The sequence below is a fragment of the Myotis nattereri genome (assembly GCF_964212035.1).
Source record: "Myotis nattereri genome assembly, chromosome: 2".
In the NCBI taxonomy this organism is placed as follows: Eukaryota; Metazoa; Chordata; class Mammalia; order Chiroptera; family Vespertilionidae; genus Myotis; species Myotis nattereri.
In genome coordinates, this window is record NC_138076.1 from 12726536 (window position 1) to 12750246 (window position 23711).

At 39.3% G+C, this 23711-nt stretch overlaps 1 protein-coding gene across 1 annotated transcript in view; it reads right to left on the reverse strand.

The window, feature by feature from the left end:
• Positions 1–267: 267 nt before the first annotated feature.
• The window catches only part of ZDHHC2 (zDHHC palmitoyltransferase 2), a 62368-nt gene continuing 38924 nt past the window's right edge, over positions 268–23711 (reverse strand). The window contains exons 5-13 of the mRNA XM_081084735.1: positions 23211–23280; positions 22418–22450; positions 20327–20447; positions 18037–18169; positions 12778–12904; positions 12390–12482; positions 6042–6154; positions 3009–3083; positions 268–478 (exon numbers count right to left, since the gene is read on the reverse strand). Of these exons, the coding sequence (XP_080940861.1) occupies positions 3043–3083; positions 6042–6154; positions 12390–12482; positions 12778–12904; positions 18037–18169; positions 20327–20447; positions 22418–22450; positions 23211–23280 (731 nt within the window). The 3' untranslated portion in view covers positions 268–478; positions 3009–3042. The remainder of the gene's footprint in view (positions 479–3008; positions 3084–6041; positions 6155–12389; positions 12483–12777; positions 12905–18036; positions 18170–20326; positions 20448–22417; positions 22451–23210; positions 23281–23711) is intronic.

The following is a 23711-nucleotide window of genomic DNA, read 5'->3' on the forward strand; positions in this document are numbered from 1 at the left end:
ACTTGTAATAAATTCACTCCATCTGAAGCTGGATTGACATCAGAAGGAATAAACAAAGAAGTCTGTTTGGCTATCTCTCTGTTTTCATAGGTAACAGGTTTTACGAATAAACTTATAATGTGACTAGAAATCTTTTCAACCTCAGTTTCTTCATCTTAATTTTCTGGATGAAAATTGTGATAAATTGTGCTACCGAATTATTTGGGTGAAAACTGGCCCATGAATTTACTCAAAGTTTTTTATGATAGAAGGTATTTTTGCCCTTGATCCATAAGACACAATTATTTTTAATATTTCACAGAAATTTGTGTTAGTTGAGACAATCTGTATCCTGATTTTAAAAAGGTGATGTTTTAAGCAACAGCTCGGAAAGAAGTAATCAATTCATATTCTGCGTATCCAGCCAAAGGGAAATGGGACAACTGGTCAACGGTGCCCTCCTGTGGGAAGCCTCTTCCTCCATCTACAGCACTGATACCTAGAAATGAAACAGAAAACATGAAACTATTGTGTTAACTATTTTGAAAACAACAACTCATCCATTCAAACAAACTCATTGTTGCAATAACATCCCTTGTTCAAAATTGTTTTCGATACTAGAAGACTCAGTAGATGTGTTCTTGAATATAGCCCTCAATATCAATGCCTTCAAACTATATTGTGTATATACAAGACCAGAGGACCTTGTTAGAATGCAGAAGACGCAGATTCTGATTCAGTAGGACTAGATGCAGTGATGGCGAACCTATGACATGCGTGTCAGCGGTGACATACGAACTCATTTTTTTGGTTGATTTTTCTTTGTTAAATGGCATTTAAATATATAAAATAAATATCAAAAATATAAGTCTTTGTTTTGCTATGGTTGCAAATATCAAAAAATTTCTATATGTGATACGGCACCAGAGTTAAGTTAGAGTTTTTCAAAATGCGGACACGCCAAGCTAAAAGGTTCGCCATCACGGGACTAGAGTGAGGTTCAGCATCCTGTGTTTCTATTAAGCTCTCAGGTGAGGGCAATGATACTGGTTTGGGACGCCAATTTGAGAGGCAGGGTTCTTCTGCATTTGTCTGAGGGCCACTACACATTTAGGAGTGACAGATGAGTTAGAAGAGGGACTTACTTAAGGAAATATGTCTGAAATTTCATGTGCATAGAAACACAGGAATTTTTGTTTATAATTTATAAGAGGGAAGGTTGGATAGCCTAAATTGAGTCTCTACTTTAGCACTACTATAGGTCTAGGTACATTATAATTATCTGGGACATATGCTGACTAAGAAATAATATATAAAAGGCCACAGGTTATTTACTAATGTCGTTCAAAAAGAGAACAGAATATGAAGATAACATTTAGTAAGGTAGTTAAATTAAGCATATGTTCAATATAAATCTGCACTGAGTGAATTTCAAGTCAAAGATGTAAAGCAGAAAAGCTATTATAAAAACTATTTGGAAAAACTATACCTTAGGAAAATGCAATTTTTTAAAAAAGGAACATTTTACTGTCACTGGTTATATCAATAAAATGAAAAGTATGACATCAGAAAGTCACTTTTTAATGTCAATGCAGCTGACTTGTGCCGTCCTATGGTTAAGACCATTATGTCTTATATTCAAATGTAATAAAATCAAGTTTTAGTGAGACTGTTAATTTTAACAACATTATTTTACCACGTATTTACAAAATCCTTATTTAGAACCTACTACGTGTCTGGTACTTGGCAAAGTGTGGAGGATAATGATGAACAAATGCAACAGCGGTCTCGTGTCAATACACTGGGACATCTACATGACATGATATTACAATGTAAACCTGTAAAATATTTAACACATGACCTCCCAAACAATGGTGATTATTACTAATAATTCAAAATACTAAGGAAATTCCTATAAAAATCTGCATGCTTTACAGACCTATGTTCTGTAAAACATTTATTTGTGCTATTGGTTGGTGATTCACATTTGTTTATTCATAGTTACATTTTAAGAATCATTTCCAGAAATTTAATAGTGTGTCTTTGCCATTTAACCTTATAAGAAGATGACATTTTCACTCCCCTAACCATAGTTGTGATGAACCTGATGCACTCTACCATAATGTATAGTCATCCAAGACCAAAACAAGTCAATGGGCAAATGGCCAGATCCGTGTTTTGCTGTTACTTAGAGAGCTACTCATTAAAACCAAACAAAACAAATTTTAAAAGATTTAAAAAAACAGATTTTGAGGGTTAAAATGGGTTAAAAAAACAAACACAGAAACTAAAAAAACACACTCAGATAGCCATGAAATACTTTGACACGAATGGTTTTGTTTGAGATGCAACTGTCTCACTTCTCATAGACTTTGGGATTCTAGATTGAAGTTTTATAAATAGAGAGTTGTTTTGATAACCTTGATGTATTTGTAGTTGTTATAACGGTAGCTATAGCTGTTTGTTTTGTCGACATGTTTATGGCTTTGCTCCAAAGGGCGCTTTACCGTATCTTCCTATTGACTGCGGGCTTATAAGTAGGTTATGTATTAAAGAAACCGATTTTGAAGTACAGGTTTTTAAAAATTATGGTATAATGGAAGTGATGTGGAATGCCTATATTTTAAGAATGGCACATGCTGTGGGGTGGGTCCTAGTGTGACCAAAAAGAGGGTAAAAGGTCTCCACTAACAGTACGTGATTCTCTCTCTGTGCTTAGACCCAGTGCTGATGATGATCAAGGACATGACTACTCTGTATCCCGAAGGACAGAAACATTTTTTTTAAATTGTACAATCCTATGAAATGTTAAGAGAATTGACATGTAAACATCAACATTCCAGGATCAATCCTTTGCCACAGAATGTATTACTATAAAAATGAATTTGTTCATCAACTTATTTTGGGTCAGCTAAGACATCTTTTAATTTGAATCACTCAAAAATAAGTAATGCTTACGGAAACAATTTGCCCTATGAGAATTAGAAAAGTGTGAAAAATATAAAACATAAAGGAAAAGCTTAACTTACTTTCATACAACAGGAATTTGTTTTGTTTGAAGAGTTAAGTCTCATTCTCCATGGTCAATGCAGGATTGCTCATCCCTTCAAGAAAGAACTTGAATTAGCATTTTTTTGGTAGCTTTTGAACAAATAGGCAGAGATTTGTTTATTCATCCGTGAGTTTTCCTAGTACATGGTATGGGTGTTTATAAATAAGATGGTAATATAAACACACACACGAGAAACAGTGTAGGCCACAACCACTGTCACCAAAAAAAAAATTTTGAAAAAAAACAGAGATGTATACCTGAGGGAAAAGGCACACTGAACCTGGCACTTCCCACTATCATAAATCATTGTTTCCTAATTCTTCCTTGACCTACCTCATTCTAGTTAAACTAATCTTTGAGCCCTTTCTCACCTCGTCTTTCTCATGTTTCTCATTCACCTATCAAAGTAACAGAAATATTAATCCAAGAAGCCAACTACTAACAGCATGAATCCTTCTTCATCCCCCCCAAAAACTGACCTGCAACTATACATCACTTCTTTGCCTCTAAGGCAACTGATGAATTTGAAAGGCAAATAGGTGTCATCAATTTTTGTCCTTCCCATAGATCAGAAAAATGCAATGGCAGGTTTGAAGGTAAAGAGAGACCAAATTATGAATACTCAAATGATGGGATCTTCTGAGGGAATATACCAGATGGGGCAAAAGTAGGTTTATAGTTATAAATACACAAAACACAGAATTTATAATTGTATTATTATTTTTAATTATTGTATTATTTCCCATTTGAATAACTAAACCTACTTTTGCCCGACCCTTAAAAGAAAACAAGATTTTTGGTCAGGGCACATACAAGAATCAACCAATAAGTAAGTGGGACAAAAAAACAAACAAAAAAATACAAGACTTCTTAAAGAAAGCCAATATTTTAGGAGAATATGACTGATTATCCTATATAACAAAAGGCTAATATGCAAACAGCCCGAACAGCGGAACAACCGAACAACCAGTCACTATGAGGAGCGCTGACCACCAAAGGGCACGCACAGAACATGGTGGGCATCGGCAGCAGCAAGATGGTGGAGCACGTGAGCGGGGGCACCAGACCAAGGCAGGGCGCCGGTTGCTGTCATTGGGGCGAGCCTCTGGTGGTTACTGAAAATTCTTTTCTCCTGTGTGCCGCGGTCCCGCCCAGTACTGAAAATTCTTTTCTCCTGTGTGCCGCGGTCCCGCCCAGTACTCGCACCCACTGACAGTGTCGGCTCCATTCATACCCACTGCTGGCGCCAGCCCCAATTGCTCTGCACTGTCAGCGGGTGCGAGTGGGGCTGGTACCGTTAGCGCATGGGAGCAGCAGGAGTGGGGCTGCCAGCAGACAGGGGACTACGGCAGGAAGGGCAGGGCAGGAGTACAGAGGATGGGCTGAGACCTGCCCTGTGCCCACTGCAGCCTCGCAGCCCACAGTTCCTTTTAAGGTGCACAAATTCATGCACTGGGCCTCTAATCTATATAATAAAAGCCTAAGTGACCATTAAGGCGGAATGACCAGAACGACTGGCCAGTATGATGCACACTGACCACCAGGGGGCAGACACTCAATGCAGGAGCTGTCCCCTGGTGGTCAGTGTGCTCCCAAGGGGGAGTGCAGCTCAGCCAGAAGCTGGGCTCACGGCTGGTGAGCACAGCGGCAGAAGCCTCTCCCGCCTCCGCGGCAGCGCTAAGGATGTCTGACTGACGGCTTAGGCCCGCTCCCAAGCTGTCAGTTGGACATCCCCTGAGGGCTCCCAGACTGCAAGAGGGCACAGGCCGGGCTGAGGGACCCCCCTGACCCTCGAGTGCACAAATTTCATGCAGCGGGCCTGTAGTATATTTAATAAAGACCTTACAATTTTTAATCAGGACAATCCTTTTTTTTTTCCACCATTACTAAATCCCGAAGAGACATCAAGGAAACCAGTAAATAAAGTGCAGTCAGCTAAAACTACGCAGTGCTAAGAGAGAGTTTGAAAAAGAACAGGAATGAAGGAGAAAGGATTAAGGAATTCAATTAGTCAACCGAGTGACTTTCTGGCTAACACTGTCTCAATGGTGAATGAGTGGTTTCATACTCATTTATAGAGACACCATACACATTTACTCACACCTGCATGTTTGACCACATTGTTTTTGCTTAAGCCTTCCCAAACCTGGGAAATAAGTAGTGTTTTCAAGATAAGGAAGCTAAATCTAAAAGTTTAAGTAACTTCACAAATACCACCTACTAATTAGGTGCCCAAATTGGGATTTGAAATCAAGTCTGTCTGGCTTCAAACCTTGCCGTTCTTTGCCAATAAAGAAGTAATCAAAAGATTAGCCCTAACCGGTTTGGCTCAGTGGATAGAGCGTCGGCCTGTGGACTCAAGGGTCCCAGGTTCGATTCCGGTCAGGGGCATGTACCTTGGCTGCGGGCACATCCCCAGTGGGAAGTGTGCAGGAGGCAGCTGATAGATGTTTCTCTCTCATCGCTGTTTCTAACCTTCTCCCTTTCTCTCTGTAAAAAATCAATAAAATATATTTAAAAAAAAAGATTAAAATCTACAGCAATAACAAGAGAACTATGAAAAAAATACATGTAGCTAAAGTTATGGTAATTATGCAGTCACTTTGACATTTTGAAATTGGATAGAAACCTTAGGGTAAAAGAACTGCATAATTTGAAGTCCTTTACAGCAGATATTTCTCAATCTTTTATCTGAGTTGATTACATTTTTCCATTTAAAAAATTATACTTTGAATTTATTCCGATCATTTAGTATGCAGGAATAAAGACTTGGTTCTTTAAGCTGGAAAAAAACACAGTGTAGATCTATCTTTCACAAAATGATTTTCTAGAGCTAACAGACATTCAAGTACTTCCCAAAGAGAAGTTCCTGAAAATAACTCTAAATTTACACTGAAAGTCAGACTGTAAAGCAAGAAAAATCCTATAGGAAATATAATGGAATGTTTTTCACTACTTTAACCTTTTAAAAATAAAATATATCCGAAAAGCCGAACAGGCACACCCTTACCAGCTTTATCCTTCCCCGGGTTTGTGCTGCTCTCTGTCCAAGACTGAGAATCAGTAAGGAGGTGGCTCTGGGACTCTCTCAATGGCTTCGCAGGAAATTGATGGTTTTCAGGACTGAAGAAGAATAATCATCATCACAATCATCACATTAACTCTCGACAATATTAAGGTGTTTTTCAGAGTGTGGAACTCAAACCACTGGGGTGCGAGATCATTGCAGGAGTTACCCAAGAGAACTGGGGGAAGACAGGAACAATTAAATCATCCTGGCTCGCAATGAGAAAAAGTGTTCTCTCTTTAGTTCTCTCTTCATTCTGATTACAGTAAGGTGACAACCTGCAACTCTGGCAAATCTCCATTTTTAATACAAAAACTTGGCCTTAGCTTCAGACTTTAGCAGGTAAGGGAATCTAATTAGACCTAACAGTATTTCATTTCCAATTTTCCATTGTTATACTCTATTTATGACAAATTATACTGGTTTGTCATTTATGACAGTGGTATGAAGTTTGGTTTAAAAATAAATCTCAGTGCAAGTTTAAACAAACATATTAAAGAAAAATGTTATTTTTAAGTGGTATGTGGATATGGGAAAAATCTATGAAGGTGATGATAGAAAGAAAAGTTTGAGGAAAAATTGGTCTAGTGTTTTGAAAGTGGCCTGACTGGTCTTGAACAAAGAATGCTCTATCCCCTGTAAGACTGAAACAACAAACTTGAGCATCATCTTGCAGGAGGTGTTGAAAACATCTGACCTTATCAGGTCTTTCAAGCCTGGTGTTTAATTTGGGAAAATGAAAGAGTCTTAAAAGAAGAACTTGAGTTTTAAAATTTAAGTATACATGCCACATATTGACATATTGGATGGTATGAAAAAATAAATATATAAATTAAAATAACATGAGTTAGAAAAAAAAATATTGGCATAGAAACTATTATTTTAGAACACCCTGAAATACTAATTATAATACTGCTCAAAAGAAAAAACTATTTAAAATTCCTCCCAGAATAATTTCACATATTTCAGTTGTCTGTAACTATTATTTTTTAAAGGATATGCTTTTGCATCTCAGATCTAAAATTTGAGAATATTTTAATTTTGTGCAGCTTTAACCTACCCTTATTAAAAATTTGAAGGTAAATGTTTTTTAAAAACTATGTCTTCCATTCCTATGAATGTCTCCCATTCCTTTTACTCTAATTCTTTTGATTCCTCAGGAAAGAGGCCATCCAGCAGGTATAGGAGACTAAGTCCTGTTTAGGGACTCCGTGGAGACTGATTGCTGGCATGGATCCATTCTTTTAATGATATTCATTATCTATTACATCAATAAATAAAGTCTTTGATCTCATGGAAATTTCACTGTAACCGAGGAAGAATAATAATAAAGAAATAAATATATAATAAGTCAGGTGACAATATGAGCTACGACAACTAGTGTCCAGGAAGTGTCAGAGCAGGTTACTCTTTTACAAAGGCTTTTCAAGGATGGCCTCTATTGTGAACTTACACCTGAGTAGAAAGTGAATGAAGACAAGGCACAGACCATTCAGGATTCTGGAGGAAGACATTTAGGAAGAGGAATGAACAAGTACAAAGGCACTAAATAAGGGACATGCCTGGTGTATGAGGAACAGCCAAGATCTGTGTGTCCAAGGATTGTTACTGAGTAACAGTAGGGCTGACATCAGAGAGGTGCTGGGAGCCAGGTTAGATGGAATGAGGTAAGGGCATTCATTAGTCTTTATTCTGAGTAAGATGGGAAACCAATGGAGGTTTTTGAGCAGAAGAGCAACAAAATCTGATTTATGTTTCAAAAGGATCACGCCGACTTAATGAATAGACAGGAGTAGGGAAAAAATGGAATCAGGAAGGTCAGGAAGAAATTGAAACAATTCATGTGAGAAATGATACAGATATATTTGAGGGGGAATCTGATAGGGTTTGCAAATGGAGTAAATAAAGGAAAACTTTAAGAAAGGAATTGGAATGAGTCCAGTGTTTCTGGCCAGAGTACCTGGGAGGACAGAGGTCACAAATACTGATTCACGTATGGAAGAATGAGGAGAATCAGGTTTTGGTGGGCGTGAGGGAGTGGATGGCTGGAATCAGGAGTTTTGCTTTGTACCTGTTCATGACTTTTAGACACTGAAGTGGGAATGTTGAGTAGATAGCCAGATATAAAACTCTGGAGCACAGCGATCCCAACAATAACCATAGAAATTTTATATGGGCTAATCAGGGGTAATTATAAAATTCTGTAGCTGCCAAAATCCAATCTCAACAATTAAAGGAAACAGGAGAAGCCTGACCTCTTCAAGATCACCTGGCGAGGTAACAGTGCCAGAAACGGCTTCCTCTCCATACCCTGGGGACACGTCATGGGAGAGGTATGATCTTTAGAACCCAAAGAGTCTTAAACTACAAAAACCACTTAATAAAGATAACAAGCATTATTGAAAACTACTGTTAAATTTTATGAAAGCTATGACAGCATAATAACTTATTAAAACTAGATTTTGGAAAAACCAAGATGGCGGCATAGGTAAACAACGGAGTTTGCTGCCTCGAACAACAACTTCAAAAATACAACTAAAAGACGGAACGGACATCATCCAGAACCACAGGAAGGCTGGCTGAGTGGAAATTCTACAACTAGAAGGAAAGAGAAAAAGATACCAAGACTCAGAGGAGGCGCAGTATGGAAGTAAAATACTAAGGTACAGAGGCGCACAAGGAGCGGGCTGGCGGCTGAGGGTGCAGTTGTCGTTTCAATCAGGAGGGAGTCTCAGGCTCTGAGCTCCAGCTCCGGGTGAGTCCCTGGGGACCCAGACTCATACGGGAGAAGCAGGACTGTCTGGCATCGGTCGGAACTCGAGGGCAGCTTTCTCTCCGAAGGGCTTACAGCGATTGCCGAGACCTCGAGAAGTGGGGCCTCTGAGAGCAGCCATAACTGCTAGCCCCGCCCTGTTGATCCCGTGGGACCCGCCCTGCCCAAGCCCTGCAGGGAGGCTTTTGCTGGATAGCCTAAGGCAGAGGCTAGATTAGCACCTCCCTAGAGATCCCGGAGCCAGTGTACCCAGAGGTCAGAGTGGGACCATCCAGTTTGCAGCTCCATGGAACCATAAAGGACACACTCAGGGGGCAGACTCAGTGAGCACCAAAGCCCCATTGAAGCAAGTCTTGCCCCAGAGGGATGTCTCCAGCACAGAAGTTCTCCCACTGCAGACACAGCTGATTCTCACAGCCAATTGGCCTGGAGGTCAATTCCTCCCAGTAATACCTACAACAATCAAGACTTAACTACAACAAGACTGTGCATAAAGACCACAAGGGGGTGCACCAAGAGTGTCCTCCTCAGGTAATTGGGGAGGCTGAACCACTGGGCCCTAGAGGACACTTAGCACAGAAAACCACTTTATCAACACAGGGAAGCATAAAAAATGTGGAGACAAAGAAAAAGGACATAAATTCCAGAAATGGAGGAAAGCAAAATGCTAAATATAAAGTTCAAAACCACACTTTTAAGGTTTTTCAAGAATTTTCTAGAAACTGCCGATAAACTTAATGAGACCTACAAGAAATCTAATGAGACCCTTGAGGTTGTGATAAAGGACCAACTAGAAATTAAGCATACACTGACTGAAATAAAGAATATTATGCAGAGTTTCAACAGCAGACTAGAGGATCGCAAGAATCAAGTCAAAGATTTGAAATACGAAGAAGCAAAAAACACCCAACCGGAAAAGCAAAATGAAAAAAGAATCCAAAAATACAAAGATAGTGTAAGGAGCCTCTGGGACAGCTTCAAGCGTACCAACATCTGAATTATGGGGGTGCCAGAAGAAGAGAGAGAGCAAGATATTGAAAACCTATTTGAAGAAATAATGACAGAAAACTTCCCCTACCTGGTGAAAGAAATAGACTTACAAGTCCAGGAAACACAGAGAACCCCAAACAAAAGGAATCCAAAGAGGACCACACCAAGACACATCATAATTAAAATGCCAAGAGCAAAAGACAAAGAGAGAATCTTAAAAGCAGCAAGAGAAAGAAACTCAGTTACCTACAAGGGAATACCCATACGACTGTCAGCTGATTTCTCAACAGAAACTTTGCAGGCCAGAAGGGAGTGGCAAGAAATATTCAAAGTGATGAATGCCAAGAACCTACAATCAAGATTACTTTATCCAGCAAAGCTATCATTCAGAATTGAAGGTCAGATAAAGAGCTTCACAGATAAGAAAAAGCTAAATGAGTTCATCACCACCAAACCAGTATTATATGAAATGCTGAAAGGTATCCTTTAAGAAGAGGAAGAAGAAGAAAAAGGTAAAGATACAAATTATGAACAACAAATACACATCTATCAACAAGTGAATCTGACAATCAAGTGAATAATCTGATGAACAGAATGAACTGGTGATTATAATAGAATCAGGGGCATAGAAAGGGAGTGGACTGACTATTCTTGTGGGGGGAAAGGGGTGTGGGGAATGCGGGAAGAGACTGGACAAAAATCGTGCACCTATGGATGAGGACAGTGGGTGGGGAGTGAGGGCGGAGGGTGGGGTGGGAACTGGGAGGAGGGGAGTTATGGGGGGAAAAAAGAGGAACAAATGTAATAATCTGAACAATAAAGATTTAATTAATAAAAAAATAAATAAAATAAAACTAGATTTTGCTGCACTAAAGTAAAGAAAACCATTAACATTTAGCTCCTGAGGAGTTTTCAAGCCAAAACTCTCAGAGCATGACCCAAAACACTCCGGTGCCTTTGAATGTCCCTGTGAAGCACACTGAAATCCCTCATTGACAGGGAGTATGGTCTATTCATAGCTCCCTCTAGGGATGGGGTGGTAAATAGGTTTCATCTCCGGACAATTTAAAATAATTTGGAATGGCCGCCAGGATCACTGCTTTGAGACGCATTCTGGGGTCAGGCCAGGCTGCAGAGGAGAACTGTTGGCAATAAGAAAGCCACACTAGCCCTAGCCGGCTTGGCTAAGTGGATAGAGCGTCAGCCTGTGGACTGAAGGGTCCCAGGTTCAAGTCCATCGTGGGGCACATGCCTGGGTTGCGGGCTTTATCCCCCAGTAGGGGGCGTGCAGGAATCGGTGATTCTCTCTCATCATTGATGTTCCTATCTCTCTTTCTTTATCCCTTCCTCTCTGAAATCAATAAAGAAATATATTTAAAAAAAAAAGAAAGAGAGAAATCCGCAATAGACAGGGAGAGCACAGGTATAGGTGCATGCACACTGCATTCTGGCACCTAAGAAACTTTCTAAAATTTAACTAAGAAAGCCATTATGGTTATGCTTTTGCTATTGGATTTCATTAAAAATCAGAAGTATGTCATATTCAAATAACTCCGTCTTAACGATATAAAAATTAGTTTTAAAAACTTTTCATATATGTATAGCATTTTAAACGTTTAAGTAGTTTGCCTTTTGCCAGTTAGCAGCCAAGTCAGAATCAAATTTCAGGTTTTCCTTAGATTCTTAACAGACTAGAACCAAAATAGACTTAAAACACTGTCAAAAGTCTCCCGACTTTAATACATTCCCAAGAGCCCTTCCCTTCTCTCCAAAGAAATGGCTCAGATAATGCCCAGAGGTCTGTAAAGAGCAGCAGGAATAGGGTGCACATTGCTAACAAAACTGCTAACAAAAGAGCAGGTGTCTGGGATCCCATTCGTCTTCCTGAGGCCTGACTCAGGGAAGTTGCCTGATCTTTTTACAAGTTACCTGGGGAGTCAGAGGAAAGTCCACCTGGATCGGCTCACCTGATCGCCAGGCAAGCTGATCTGGGCTTACTTTTTTTTTTCTTGGAAGTACAATTTTTTAAAAATAGTTTTTTTTTTATTAACTTCAGGGAGGAAGGAAGAGGGAGAAAGAGATAGAAACATCAACAATGAGAGAGATTCATTGATTAGCTGCCTCCTGCACGCTCCCCACTGGGGATCGAGCCCACAGCCTGCGCATGTGCCCTTGACCGGAATCGAACCTGGGACCCTTTAGTCCACAGGTCGATGCTCAATCCACTGAGCCAAACCGGCTAGGGCTTAAGTACAATACATTTTTTTAAAATATCACAATATGCTTCAGTCAACTAAAATGTTCAGAGAATTAACAACCTGTTTACACACCACCCAGATTAATAACAGAATTTTTCAAGTATAACTAAAGCTCCTGATTTTTTCCTCCCTTCTTCATTCCAAATAGAAACCACTGTAGTGAATTCTCTTATATTCTTAAAACTTTTCAAAGAATCATGTAACCCAAGGACAGGTGAGGATAACATATGTTATTGGAAAGTGAAGTAGAAAAGAACAACATGAGATTACTTTTTCGAAGCTGGATTCAGTCCTGCAGGCGTGGACGGCTGTTCAGGATCTTGGTTCACAAGGCAAGTTGGGAAGGAGCAGCCATCGCCGAGGCTATAATGGAAACAAACACTTACAACGGAGCCACGAAAACACCAACAGAGTGAGACTCTGAGAGCGCCCACGTCTGCGAGCAGACACAGTTCCGGGATGGGCCAAACGTGTGCCAGACACTGACTTCAATACAGTCTGTATAGGGAAGGGAGGAGTTAATTTATTTCCACATTGGTACAACAGTGAATCATAAAATAGTACGCTAAAAAACAGGAGGTCCTGTGCAGAATCATAGAGTCCCTTTGCTGGATTACTTTCATTGGTTTAATACCGGAAACATTTCACAACGAAATACCTTGAAAACACGGGTAGCAACCAGTACTTCTTCTCATCACCAAAAACCTGTCGCATATTTTTACTGAAACCCAAGCTGAATCCATTCTTATCTGTTCCATGTCGAAATACAGGACTTCTAAAAGCCTCTAAAAAAGACAGCAGAGCAATCACGTGAGTAATGAACATTAACTAGTAACCCGTACCTTTAGAAGTGATTGAGTTAAATGAGGGCACTCGAAAATCAATGGCTAACCCCCTGAGGACTTATGTGCCGACCAGCAGCTCAGCAATGAAGATTGCCTGTACCGCTTTAAAAGGATCTAATGATTACATTTACTTTAATTTCTAAGTAACCTTTTAACTATTATAGCAGCAGATGGCATTGCAGAAAACTAGAAAATACAAAAAGCAAGTAATTTACATCTTCTAATTCTTTTTTAGATACATGGGTGGATGGATATAGATATATACAAATCTACATAGGTTTTAACTAAAATGAGACCATACATACATTCTATAGCCTGAATTTTATAGTATGTTCCATTTTACAATCTCATTGAATTGTACCTTTTTTCCCAGCTAACCCAAAATATACTTTAAAGCTGGTTTGTCCAAACCAAGATCCAATGCAGAATCATACTCTGTGTGTGGTTATGCCCACACTGCATATGGAAGCTGAGGCGCAGAGAGGCTGTGGGACTTGCCCAAGATCACACAGGAAATAAATGATCACACAGGAAGTAAATATCAGCATGCAACCTGAACAAGGCCAGCAATGTTCTTCCCATGCTTCATTTTTTTCTGAGATGTAAAAATATAAAATTTTATTTTTTGACTATGAATGTTTAAACGCATGAGTATAATGAGTTCTGTCCATCATGTAAAAAAAGAAAACTCTAATTAGCAGAGTGAAGGTACTAAAAATACGTGGCAATTTCCAAGTTCCTTAGCATTTATCCCCCTAAGTCAGTGATGGCGAACCTATGACACGCGTGTCAGTGGTGACACGCGAACTCATTTTTTTGGTTGTTTTTTTTTGTTAAATGGCATTTAAATATATAAATTAAATATCAAAAATGTAAGTCTTTGTTTTACTATGGTTGCAAATATCAAAAAATTTCTATATGTGACACGGCACCAGAGTTAAGTTAGGGTTTTTTAAAAATGCTGACACGCCGAGCTCAAAAGGTTCGCCATCACTGCCCTAAGTTATATAGCTTTATGTCTAACACAGGTTTATAACTGGAGGACCACATTGTAGGAAGTCCTTTCGGTGTTACAAGTTCAATCTACAAGCTTGAGGAGTTAAAAGCTTCTAGAAGCAATTCATTTACTTTTGATAAATTAAAATTTAATTGTCCAACATCTATTTTGAAAGTAAGATACTTTGTTTAGAAATTACTTTATTATACCAATTTTCACCCTAATAGTATCTGCTATAAGAAGATTTCACCTGAATATTAAAAATTGTCATTCATTGGCCACAATTAATCTTCACTGACAATTATAATCATGGAATCTCACTGTTTGAAGTGTCCTTTGAGATCGTAAGTCCTGGCTGTATTCCCAAACTCCCAACCTTAGTCTAGAAAACTCCAGTTAGCTTAGTCCCTGCTTACTCAGCAAACCTCATAGTATATATTTTTTTGTTTTTTAGCTTTCTATGTATCAACCATGTGGGTAGTGTCTCAAACATTGCTAGGTCTCTTCCTACAGACTTCTGTAAAAATTGAGGTGAAATTTATAGAACATCGTGCACTGCTGGTGGGAATGCAGACTGGTGCAGCCACTGTGGAGAACAGTATGCCGTTTCCTCAAAAAACTAAAAATGGAACTCCCATTTGACCCAGTGATCCCACTTCTAGGAATATATCCCAAGAAACCAGAAACACCAATCAGAAAGGATATATGCACCCCTATGTTCACAGCAGCACAATTGACCATAGCTAAGATCTGAAAACAGCCTAAGTGCCCATCAGCAGATGAGTGGATTAAAAAACTGTGGTACATCTACACAATGGAATACTACGCTGCTGTAAAGAAGAAGGAATTCTTACCATTTGCAACAGCGTGGATGGAACTGGAGAGCATTACGCTAAGCAAAATAAGCCAGTCAGAGAAAGATAAATATCACATGGTCTCACTCATTTGTGGCATATAATGAACAACATAAACTGATGAACAAAAACAGATCCAGAGACAAAAAAGCATCAATCAAACCACCAAACTTCAGAGGGAAGGTAGGGGAGGGTGGGAGGAAGGGGGCAAGATCAACCAAAGGACTTGTAGGCATGCATATAGGCCTAACCAATGGACACAGACACCAGGGGGGTGAGGGCATGAGTGGGAGGAAGAGGAGGTAATGGGGGGATAAGGACACATATGTAATACCTTAACCAATAAAGAAAAATTTTTTAATAACTTTAAAGAGCATAATTCAGTGACATTTAGTACATTCATGATTTTCTGCAGCTTCCACCTTTATCAAGTTCCAACATATTTTCTTCACCCCAGAGGAAACCATTAGGCAGTCACATGTGGTAGCATGTTTCAGTACTTCATTCCTTTCTATGGCTGAATACTATTCCACTGGAATATATGTAACCATATTTTTCCTATCCATTCATCCTTTGATGGGAATGTGGGTTGTTTCCACCTTTTGGATAATGCAAATAGTACTGCTATGAACATTGATATACAAATTATCTGCTGATTGCTGTTTTCCATTATTTTGGGTATATACCTAAGACTGGAATTGCTGGGTCATATGGTAATTCTATATTTAACATTTTGAGGAATTGCCAAACTGTTCTCACAGTGACCGCACACTTTTATATTCCCACCAGCAATATGTGAAGGTTCCAAATTTGCCACATCCTCACAAAAGCTTGTGGGTTATTTTTAATATCCATCCAAGTGGTACTCTCTGTGGTTTTGATTTTTATTTCCCTAATAAATAATAATATGGAGCATGTTTTTAGGTATTTGTTGGCCATTTGTATATTTTCTTTAGAGAAATGTCTTTTTAAATGTCTATTGAAATCCTTTGCAAATTTTTAAACTGGGCTTGTTTCTCTTGTTGTTGAGTTGTAATATTTACATATTCTGGATACTCGGCCCTTGGACATATGATTTACAAATATTACTCTGAAAGACACTATTCATTCCTCATTGGATGGTCTTGGTATCCCTGTTAAAAATCAATTGGCCAGCCAAAACCGGTTTGGCTCAGTGGATAGAGTGTCGGCCTGCGGACTGAGAGGTCCCAGGTTCGATTCCGGTCAAGGGCATGTACCTGGGTTGCGGGCACATCCCCAGTAGGAGATGTGCAGGAGGCAGCTGATCGATGTTTCTCTCTCATCGATGTTTCTAACTCTCTATCTCTCTCCCTTCCTCTCTGTAAAAGATTAATAAAATATATTTTAAAAAAAAAATCAATTGGCCAAAGATGTATAAGTTTAGCTCTGGACTCTCAGTTCAATTTCATTAATCAACATCTCTATCCTTATACCAGCACCACAATGTTTTGATCACTGTAGATTTGCAGCAAGTTCTGAAAATAGTAAGAACTTTGTTTTATTTTTTGGTGGATGTTGTTTTCACTATGTGGGGCCCTTAATGTTTTCTATATATATGATCATATCATCTGTGAAAAAGAATAGTTTTAACTTCCTTTCCAATTTGGACATTTTTCTGGGTTAATTTCTCTAACTAGAATTTCCAGTGGTGTTAAAAGCAGCAGAAAGAGGGCATCCTTGTTTTGTTCCTGATCTTAAAGGTTTTTCTTTCTCACCACTGAGTGCAGTATCAGTTGTGGGGCTCTCATAAAGCCCTTTATCAGATCAAAGACGTTCCCTCCTATTCTTAGTGTGTTAAGTGCTTTTATCATGAAAGGTATTATATTTTGTCAAACACGTTTTTTGTATCAGTTGAGATAATCATTTGGTTTTTCCCCTTCTATTAATGTGATATATGATGTTTGTTCTAGTGAACACCTTTGTATTCCTGGGATAAATCTTACTTGATTACGGCATATGGTCCTTTTATGCTGCTGGATTTGGTTTGCTTGTATTTTATTGAGGATTTTTGCATTTGTGTTCCTAAGGGATATTGCAGTTTTCATGTGATGTCTTTATCTGGCTTTGCAATTAGTGCAATGCTAACCTTAAAGCGTAAGTAGAAAGTGTTTCCTTCTAATTTTTTTGGCAGAGTTTGAGAAGAATTGGTGTTAATTCTTCTTGAATGTCTGCTAGAATTTACCAGTGAGGCCCTCAAGTCCTGGGCTTTTCTTTGTTGGGAGGTACTTGATTACTGATTCAACTTCCTAACTTGCTCCTGGTCTATTCAGATTTTTTATTTCTTCTTGAGTCAGACTGGTAGTTTATATGTTTCTAGAAATGGTACATTTCATCTAGGTTACCTAATTTTTTGATGTACAAATGTTCATGGTTTCTCTTATAACCTTTTTGATTTCTATAAAGTTGGTAGTCCCCACTTTCATTTCTGATTTTCATAATTTGAGTCTTCTCTTTTTTTTATTTCTAGCGATAGGCCTGTCAAATTTATTATTTTCAAAGAACCAACTATTGATTTCATTGATCTTCTATCTTTAAATTCTCTATTTTCATTATCTCCTCTCTAATCTTTATCATTTCCTAACTTTGGCTGGCTTTGGGTTAACTGCTCTTATTTTTATAGTTCTTAAAGTGTGAAGTTATTGATTTGAGATTTCTCTTTTCTTAATGTAAGCATTTATTAGTTACATATTTATTTTCCTCTATTTTCACAGCATCCCCCTCTGTCAGGCTTTTGAACATACTGTTTTCTCTGCCTGAGATGTTCTAGCTCTTTCCATGACTGACTTCTTAGGTTAAATATGTATTATTTTGGTGAGTTCTTCCCTGATCACTCATCTAAACAGGCACCCTTCTCTCACCCTCAGCCCTTGATATATACCTCGGGATCCTATTTGTTTCCTTTAAAGTACTTTGCTTGTTGTAATTACTTTTATGTTTAGTTACTGGTTTTTCTATGCCCTTCACCAGGCTGTTCAGCCCTTACTCACCACTGCATATACACAATGTTTTACATGTGATAAACAGCAAAACAATTATATGAGTGAATTTGTTTGTGTCTAAGTCACATCCCACAAAACAATGTGGGGAATAGGAATAATTTTTACCACTTCAGGACAGGTAGGCATTTACTCATATGGCAACTTTTGATGAGTATCTATTTATGTACTTAAGTTCTTTTAACTACAAAATTGCATACTCACCTAATGTAGACTTATTTTTGCTGACTAGCCAACAATGATAGCCAAACAGAGAAGACAAGCTGACAGAAAACATAGCTGCAGCAAAGAATAAAAACATAATATGGAACTTGGCTTGAGTATCTGGTAGACCATTCTATAAAGAAAGGAAGAAAATGAAATGTTTTGTCAAAGGAATAAGCATTCCCCTACTTTTATAAGTAAGATTTTTTTTTTCTTAAAATATTTCTTGAATTTAGATATGGAGAAAGATACATGGCTTTATGTTAAAACTTTGAGAAAAAACATATAGCATCAGATTAAAATAAATGTTTATTGGAATATGAATATATATGGAAAATATATTCAAACTTGGGGTATTTATTTTGTTTGGCATAACTGAATCATAGAAAAACTGTGGTAATATGAGTGTAAATTATAACAGAAGAAAGCAAGGTATAAGGAACTATAAAATTTACTTTTGAATTTACTACTTGAATACGTTTTGTAACATACTACATATTTATAAACGATTAAATAAATTTATTAAAGTGCCAAAAATGAAGGTTGACTGGCACAATTTAGCTACTATACTCACCAATGTTTTACTTTACTACAACGGCGTCTACTACAAGAACACATACAACAACACATCCACAGTAATGCTTCAGGCTATTGTAAACAAGAGCATCACAGAAAAGATAAACAGGAGAGCATAACGCCGGTGTAAAATAAACCTTACGTCACTCTGTGACAAAAGAGGCCATCTCAAAGCAAAACCAGCGCGACTCTCATTGTGTTATTGCCCAGGGACACCGGCTCTATCTAGAACGGTAAGTTTGGGGCTACGGACGCTCAGTGACGCACCAGAGCTGCCAGGAGGAGTCTCCTTCTGATAGAAGGGAATACTGCACCCATACCCACCCTGCGGATCTGTCAGACTGACAGGTCACAAGACCTCACCAGGAGCTTTTGACAGCAGTCCTCACAGTGAAAACCCTGGCTACTCCTTTACAAATATATTTATGGTTGGGACTAAAGCTATTCACAGGAACGAGGAGCGTGGGGTGACATCTCTCAGACATTCCTCAGGGATCATTCCTCTAGCTGCACAGTGAAGGTCTACTTGATGCTGAGAGCCTGTCCACACACCTATGTATCCCTAGTGCCCAGCCATGAAGTGGCACATAGTAGGTGCTCAATAAATCTCTGGTACTGAATGTGATTAAAATCCCGTCCCGCATGAATGACCTGGCAATTAGGAAAGTCTTACCAAATAAAGAATAATTTCATGAAAATAATAAAGCAATTCTGGCAGGGGATGACTTTTTTTGTTGTTGTTTGGTATTCACGAGGAGTATCTTTGAATATTTAAAATACTCAATTTTAATTTTGTTTTGCTTGCATTTAAGGTAAATAGTGCAGAAAACAAATGAATTAACTAAAGACTAATCAAGCAATACCTAGTAAAAATTCGGGCATTTTAGATATAACACTTTAAAAGAATAATCTTTTTACACATAAAGAAAACACTTATATTTTTAAATACTAAAAAAAAAATCTTCTTAGTCAATTCTTGTTATTTCAGTGGCTGTGCTCTATAAAGCTGCCATGAGCACTGGCTTCCTCCCAGGGAAAACACAGGGAAGGTTCCTGCGAGCCTCCGGTCATACTTTTGTCAGCAGAACTATTTATCCATAACCTGGTTTTCTGTGCTTCTGTGCCTGAAGACACAGTATCGACAGCTTATTCAACATTTACTGTTGATTCACTGACACAGAACTCACACCCAACGTCACTATGACTCACGCCTGAAGGACGCTCACCCGACACACAGATTTTCTCCATCAAGCACCTCACATGAGTGCTCAAAAACACCGACAGTACTTCAGCACTGTTCTTGAAAAGCATTTTAAACAGAAATGACCAACATAAAGCACAACAATGCAAAAAAACCAAAAAACAAAAACGTGGCATTAAGTAGAGTGAAAAGCACAGCGTGGGAGCTGAGACAAGAAGGCAGCGTCTCCTTGTTTTATCTCCTTGCTTGACATGCACACGGGGCACGCACATTCCTGGCCACCCTGTGCATGTCTGCAAATGGCCACAAAAGCTCTGTGAGTTCTGGTTTTGGGTAACAGAGAAACGTTAGCAAGATGTGAATTCACAAACACAGAATCTGCAAATAATGAGGACTGACTATAAATGAGCTCAAGTCTATAAAATCAGTGTCTGAAATAATTCACTAACGAAAAACTGTACTATATACTTTTATATACCAAAAAAAAAAAAAATCAACAAGGTAATGACTTACTGTCCAAAATTTGATAAAATACTGTAAATCCGTAGCAGCAATAAAAAGGCAGTACAGCAGGGAATACGCCAAGAAAAGGAGGAAAAATTTATAATTTGAAAATCCAACACAATTGTTCACCCTGTTGATAAAACAGAAAACATTTTCGATGAGTTTTACATTTTTTAGCACAGGTATACATATGCCCAACCCTAACACAGCGTTTAGTTTTTTTATCATTTAAAGTGTATTGGCAGATCTTAAGTGTCCTTCGTAAGATTTCTTTCCACATACACACATTCAAAATATCCGTTCCACTGAAAAGGAACTCTGTGTTTCGATTTCTCAAATTTGACGTGTAATATCGCTTTAATCGATCAAGAACCATATAACTATAGAGTTAACCCTTGAACCAACGGGTTGGAACTGCATGGGTCCACTTAGGCAGAGGCTGTTTTTCAATAAATATACAGTCGGCACTCTGTAACCCCAGTTTATTTGAAACAAGAAGGGAGAAAATTCAAAAAAGCATGTGCTCTTAACTAGCCTCTCACGGGTTGAGTGGCCTCATGAAGCAGGAATGCCCTGGCACTTCGGGACGCCAGGCTAGTGAGGTGAGCAAACGCCCAGGTGGAAGAGGGCCCTCAGGCAGAGCAGCAAAGACTGAGGTGTCTTGGTGTGTGTGTGGGGGGGGGGGGGGGGAGGAGCTGTCAGCGGGCGTGGGGACTGCCCCGCAGGTGCAGTGGACTCAGGTGGGTTGTGGGGAGACAGTGGGCACTGACAGCATGCGCCATGGGAGGGTCAGCAGAGGGATATGCGAAGGATCAGGCTGCTTATCACTGAAGGTACGGGGGTGGGGGGGTGGGGGGGCACTGCTTGTCGAGAATGAGAGCAGAATGAATGCAACGGGGGGAAAGAGTGAGGACAGCTAAAGAATGATGCCCTAACCGGTTTGGCTCAGTGGATAGAGCGTCGGCCTGCGGACTGAAGGGTCCCAGGTTCAATTCCGGTCAAGGGCATGTACCTGGGTTGCAGGCACATCCCCAGTGGGGGGTGTGCAGGAGGCAGCTGATCGATGTTTCTCTCTCTCATCCATGTTTCTAACTCTCTATCCCTCTCCCTTCCTCTTTGTGAAAAAATCAATAAAAATATATTTAAAAAAACAAAAAGAATGAACATAATGAAAACTAATACACAACGGAGGATATTTAGTGAAGTCGTTTTTGGGAAGAACATCGTTCTTATAGGTGTTAAGGAGCTTTATAACCTGTTCAAGGAGAACGTCTGCACAGACAGTAGCAAAAGGCAGCCCGGGGAGGGCTACAGAAGACAGTAAACCGGACGTCCCCCTGCTGTTCCTGCAACTGAGATCATCACTCTCTGTAGGTCTATGCTTCAACCTACCACTGGCACAGGCTCCTCAAGCGCCACCCCTGGAGAAGATGAGGCTCACGGAATATCATGCTCAGTGCGCAAGTCAACCTGGCTGGCAACCTCAGCGTGACTGGCAAAGGAGCGTGCACACGGGGTGGTAACTTACGGGGAAAGGTAGAGAACGCCTTCAGTAGATAATGAGGCCTTTTGAATACTCTATTAAGACACCCAATTTCCTGACTTAGGAATATTTTTTAAAATATTAACGAATTCTAAGTGGAAACCCTTATTTCAACAGTATGTGTGTATTTTTGCATACTTGTTATTCTACTCCATAATGCCAAGTTTTATGTAAAATAAACTGTTAAAGCTTTAGATTAATTATTAGAAATTTCCAGTGAGGTATTGTGTTTATATGTACATTTTGGTATAATTTCTGAGGAGTATTTTAGAATTTCTATGTTTATGCATGTGCATACAAAGAAAACCATTTGTTCTCAGAAAATATGAGAAGCTAACTTTTAAATTGGTAAGCTACTGGTTTTAAAATTATTCATGGAAATTCTCCTGAATAAAGACTCTTGAACTAATTAAGCAAGTATCAGAAATTAAATCCGAAAGTACCTCCTAGATCAGCTAAGGCAAAATTTCATTTATAAAAAGATTTAAACAGATAAATGATTTTATTTATTAAGTTAGAAGGGACAGAAATCGGTTTAAGCATAGAGCCAGACTTACCATGGGCAATGATGGTCCATCTTCAAAATACATCTAAAAAAAAAAACATATACACAAAACTCAACACCCCATGGAAACTTAGTCCCACTGAATTATTAAAAAATATATATGTTATTTCAAAAGAGTTGTAGCAAGTAAAATATTGCAAAATTATTTACTTATTTAAAAACTGAATAATAGGAGGAGGCAGAGGCTGGGTGGAGGTGGGTAAGGAGCGGGGAAGAGGGGGACATCTGTAATAAGTGTCAATAATAAACAAAATAAAAATAGAATAATAATGAAAGTCCTCATCTAAAATAGAGACAGTAGCTACTTCCAGTTATGATGCAATAATAGAACTTTCAACTGAAACAACGCAATGAGTTCAGATACAACTATCTGATGCTGAAGAAGGTGCAACATGTCAACGGATATAAAGGAAGTCTGGGTGAAACTTGTCCTTTCCTTTCCATCCTGAGGCCGAGCTATTCTACTGCTCTTGTGGTGGCACGAAGTATGTAGTAACACCCGGCCGTCACAGTCAACTGGGAGAGGGTCACAGAAGAAATGCTTACCACCTCGAGCCAGCCAAGTCTGAGCTGCTAAACATCATGCAGGACATTCACGTCAGTGTGAATCGGGGGAAGGGGACAACCGATTTTGGCCCTAAACCACACTCGTTATAACGCAAGCGATCATGCCAATTCCATTTCCTCAAGAAAGGTGTGAGAACATGAGCAAGGAGAGAAGGAAACAGTCTGGAAAACAGTGAGAAAAGAAACACACTCAGTAGGAGAAAGGGCGGTTTTCTTACTTGTCGCAGACGGAGCAGTGGTGGCAGCGGTCTGGTTTTATCAGCTGGCATCGGTCACAGTATCGGATCGCTGTGAACAAAGAGCCCCACTTAGCCTTCGACGGAACAGCGCACTGAACATGCGATTACCTGGCGCCCGTCGTCTGTTCCCGTTTAAATTCTAAACAACGTTCCAAATTTGCGTTCGGTAAAACTGAGATAGCCGACTGTTTAAATACAGGAATGGAAAAGACTGGCCCCCAGTCTCAGTTCTCTGGAGAGGTCGCCCAAGGACGGGGATCGTCAGGGGAAATGTTTCTAGGGCAGCGGTCGCCAACCGATGGTCTGTGAGGCCCTAAAGGTTGGCGACCGCTGTTCTAGGGCATCCGCAAGTGTCAGTGGTTATCTATCTATCTATCTACCTACCTACCTACCTACCTACCTACCTACCTACCGTAAGGCTCAAAAGGTTCATGGAAATATGTCCGTTTCCATCTGAGTAAACAGAATGTCTCGCTCCAT